A 3,599-nucleotide genomic window follows, 5' to 3' on the forward strand; every position below is an offset into this window, starting at 1 on the left:
TTGCACCATTTCAGTAAGGGCCGGTTGTTTCAACTCTTGATCAGTTTTACCCGACAAGTAGCATATATGTGTCTTTTTTTTTTTAGAATTTATCTGAAAAGAGACGAAAATATGCTACCTATCAGGTAAAATTTACCGAGAAGTTGGAAAAATCGGCTCTAACGATAAGTGAAGATGACTCCACAATATTTGTAAAGATAATTATGGAATCTGCTTTATCTCCTTTATATATCCAGCAATCATTGCATCGAGCAACCGTTAGAATCCATCTAGACGTCTGTGAATTAGTATCATTTATTGCGTCGCACGGAGAGAGAACCCTCTTCTTCATAAAATATTTTTATGAGTTATAAGTGCGTGATTTTAACACATATATTGAGTGTAAATAGTACGGTAAGAATAATTTCTCTTAAAAATTATTAAAAATTAAATTATTATATAAATTTCATAATATAATCCAATTATTAACAATTATCTTTTAAAATTATTGTATACGGAATAAAAATGTACAATGTCGATTAATATATCAAATATCGAATATTTTAATTTGCAAAAACTTTAATCAAATTTTACATAAGAATATATTTTAATTATATTAAGTTTAGAAAGAGAAATATTCAAAGAGATATAGAGAAACGTAAAGAGATATAAAGAGATATAAAGAGATAGAAAGATAAATTTTTATATAATGTTTTAGTTATATAATATTTCAGTTATATATCAGTTATATATATTGATATATTAATTTCTATTACGGCATTTATTGCACAGAAAAATCGTTTTTTAGTGATAATGTGTACACAAAAAACCTTTATCTTTATGTGGCTGCTATGCGTCCGGTTAATGATAATGTCAAGTGATATCACGAATAAACGAGATACTTGTCATTTATCAAATACTTTAATCGAAGAAATAGACTCCTACGCGCCGATAGTGCAAAAAATTGTCAATGAAACTATGCAAGGTTCCTTCAAAGGAAATACTTGGCAAGAATTGGCGACATTTGTTGATAAATTTGGCCCGAGATTCACTGGTACCCAAACACTTGAGGACGCTATCGATTATGTACTCAACAAATCAATTAGCTTAGGTTTAGAAAATGTACATGGTGAACCGGCTACTGTACCACATTGGGTCAGGTACAAAAAACTTTAAAATACTTTAAATTTAAATTATAAACTATTATTCTTATTATTATTATCATTATTATTAAATAAGAAATATATGTCGGCTCTCAATATTATTAATAATAATAATACATGAATTTTAAAACATTAGTTGGTAAGAGCAGTCGCCCGGAAAGTGAAAGACGCGGGTTTGATTCCCGCTTCAGCGACTTTTCGGACCTATATTTTTCTCGCCTATTTTTCTCTATATGTAAGTTCGAAATTAATTTATATATGGAACTTAGTAATCTCAAACCAAGAGATACAGTTTCGAAGAATTAATTTTTCGCGCTTGGCTCTATTGGCCGATTTAAAATTCATGTATTATTATTATTAAAATTTTCTCTAATAATAATAAAATTATATAATTTTGTTTGTACTTCAAGTAATGCGCTTTGACTCTTGTTAGCCGTCTTAGTTCCTTTTTTTACTATTTATTATGTAGATTTATATGTAGAGTTTAATTTTCTTATTTTAGAAATTATTAAATATACGATAACCATTATCTAAAAAATAATACAAAAAGAAGAATAACAATTATAATAAATTTTTTAGAGGCTCAGAATCTGCGACTCTATTACAACCAAGGTACAAAGATTTGGCGTTATTAGGATTGGGTTACAGTGTTGGTACTCCAGAAGAAGGTATAACTGCTAACGCTGTAGTGGTGAATAGTTTTGCAGAACTTAAAAAAAGAGCAAAAGAGGTATATTGAATAAATAAAAAACTGATATAATATATACGTATTTTTACACATGTATACATGTATTTATAGATATGTATTTTTATACATGTTCACGGTTATAATATAGTAACTTTCAATTATATTAGGTTCCAGGGAAAATTGTTGTGTATAATGAAAAATTTACCTCGTATGGAGAAACCGTGGAATATAGAAGTTCGGGTGCCACGAGAGCCTCAGAATTAGGAGCAGTGGCTGTCTTGATTCGATCAGTAACACCATTTTCATTGTACACTCCGCATACTGGTATGATGAGCTACGGGGAGAACGTTACTAAAATCCCAGCTGCTTGCATAACTGTTGAAGACGCGAGTCTTCTTCGAAGAATGGCGGATCGTGGTAAAGGAAAAGAATTTTATGATTTTAGACAACTGATAAACAATAGATTATATTATAAAAGATTTTTAATTTTTTATCCAGGTGAAACAATAGTAATAAATCTGAAAATGGGAGCGAAAAGATATCCCGATACTCAGTCCCGTAACGTTATAGCTGATATAACTGGCTCTAACAATCCTGAGAAAACAGTCGTCGTTTCTGGACACATAGACAGTTGGGATGTTGGACAAGGTGCAATGGACGATGGAGGTGGTATTTTTATATCTTGGAATGCTTTAAAATTATTGAAGCATCTTGGCTTGCGAGCGCGAAGAACGATAAGGTAATTCAAATACATTATCATTAAAATTAACATTAGATCAACATTTTTTTTAAATACAAGTATATATTTTTAGTATGCATAATTGCAATATATTCAAATAAATACAGCGTATGCGTGTGACTATATTATTCAATGCTAATCGCAAAGTCATAAATATAGAGAATGCGATTATATTCCTGACTTCAAAATTCATTTGACGCGATGTCATAAAAATGTTATAAAAGAATATATATTTGAAAGAATGTGTTTTTAAAAAATTAACAATTTTGTCTAATCACACATTTTCTTTATTATCAATATCTTTAAAAAGTTATGCATATCGTAATGCATTATATAATAAGTTATCTATATATTACGCAGAATGATAATGTGGACTTCCGAGGAACTTGGTCTTATTGGAGCTCGCCAATACATACAAAGACATAGTGCGGAGAATAACAATTTGCAATTCGTGATGGAATCCGACATCGGCACATTCATTCCTGAAGGCCTCAAATTCACTGGAAATGAACTGGTTGAATGTATACTTCAGAGAATAATGCTGTCAGTATCTCCATATTTTACACATACTATTATATTTTAATATCACATTTTAATATTTTAACGATTTAGATTTTTGTTTTTGCAATCTAGGTTAAAAGTATTATTCGAAATTTTTGAAGTTTTTGTAAAACAAACATTATTTATGAAACAAATGTATAAAATCTTTCACGTTCCTATAGATTGTTAGCTCCGTTGGGTGACATGAAAGTGGAAAGCCCCTCATCACAGCCTGATATACAATTCTGGGTAAATGCTGGCGTACCAGGCGGAGGTCTTTGGAATCGAAACGAAAACTACTTCTTTTATCATCATTCAAATGCAGACACTATGACGGTGGAAAATCCGAAAGCCCTGGATATGAATACAGCCTTATTTGCAGCTGTATCATTCGTTCTAGCAGATATCAGTGTTGATCTGCCTCGGCACAATTACACTCACATTTCTTAATAAAATTAAATTTATGTATACATATACACACACATATATA

The 3,599-nt window shown here is 30.4% G+C and overlaps 1 protein-coding gene across 2 annotated transcripts; it reads left to right on the forward strand.

The window, feature by feature from the left end:
• The first annotated feature begins 244 nt into the window (after nucleotides 1-244).
• Nucleotides 245-3,595, forward strand: LOC114942548 (carboxypeptidase Q-like). 2 transcript variants are annotated; one of them, XM_029317936.2, is made up of 7 exons: nucleotides 245-393; nucleotides 772-1,139; nucleotides 1,722-1,872; nucleotides 1,998-2,247; nucleotides 2,329-2,569; nucleotides 2,930-3,112; nucleotides 3,292-3,595. In XM_029317936.2, the coding sequence occupies exons 1-7, from the start codon at nucleotides 343-345 to the stop codon at nucleotides 3,557-3,559; spliced, it is 1,512 nt and encodes a 503-aa protein (XP_029173769.2). In that variant the 5' UTR covers nucleotides 245-342; the 3' UTR covers nucleotides 3,560-3,595. The 2 variants fall into 2 exon arrangements, with proteins under 2 accessions (XP_029173769.2, XP_085340702.1); XM_085484576.1 differs by having other exon boundaries at nucleotides 328-393; nucleotides 788-1,139.
• Nucleotides 3,596-3,599: the final 4 nt, after the last annotated feature.

The sequence above is a fragment of the Nylanderia fulva genome, unplaced genomic scaffold (assembly GCF_048542155.1).
Source record: "Nylanderia fulva isolate GAGA-0341 unplaced genomic scaffold, ASM4854215v1 Scaffold3, whole genome shotgun sequence".
NCBI lineage: Eukaryota > Metazoa > Arthropoda > Insecta > Hymenoptera > Formicidae > Nylanderia > Nylanderia fulva.

Excerpts from the sequence above, each read along its gene's own strand:
- LOC114942548 (XM_029317936.2), top strand. The coding sequence starts at position 343 with ATGAGTTATAAGTGCGTGATTTTAACACATATATTGAGTGTAAATAGT. Across the intron at positions 394-771 it reads TATTGAGTGTAAATAGTACG|AAAAATCGTTTTTTAGTGAT; the intron begins GTAAGAATAATT and ends TTTATTGCACAG. Across the intron at positions 3,113-3,291 it reads ATACTTCAGAGAATAATGCT|ATTGTTAGCTCCGTTGGGTG; the intron begins GTCAGTATCTCC and ends ACGTTCCTATAG.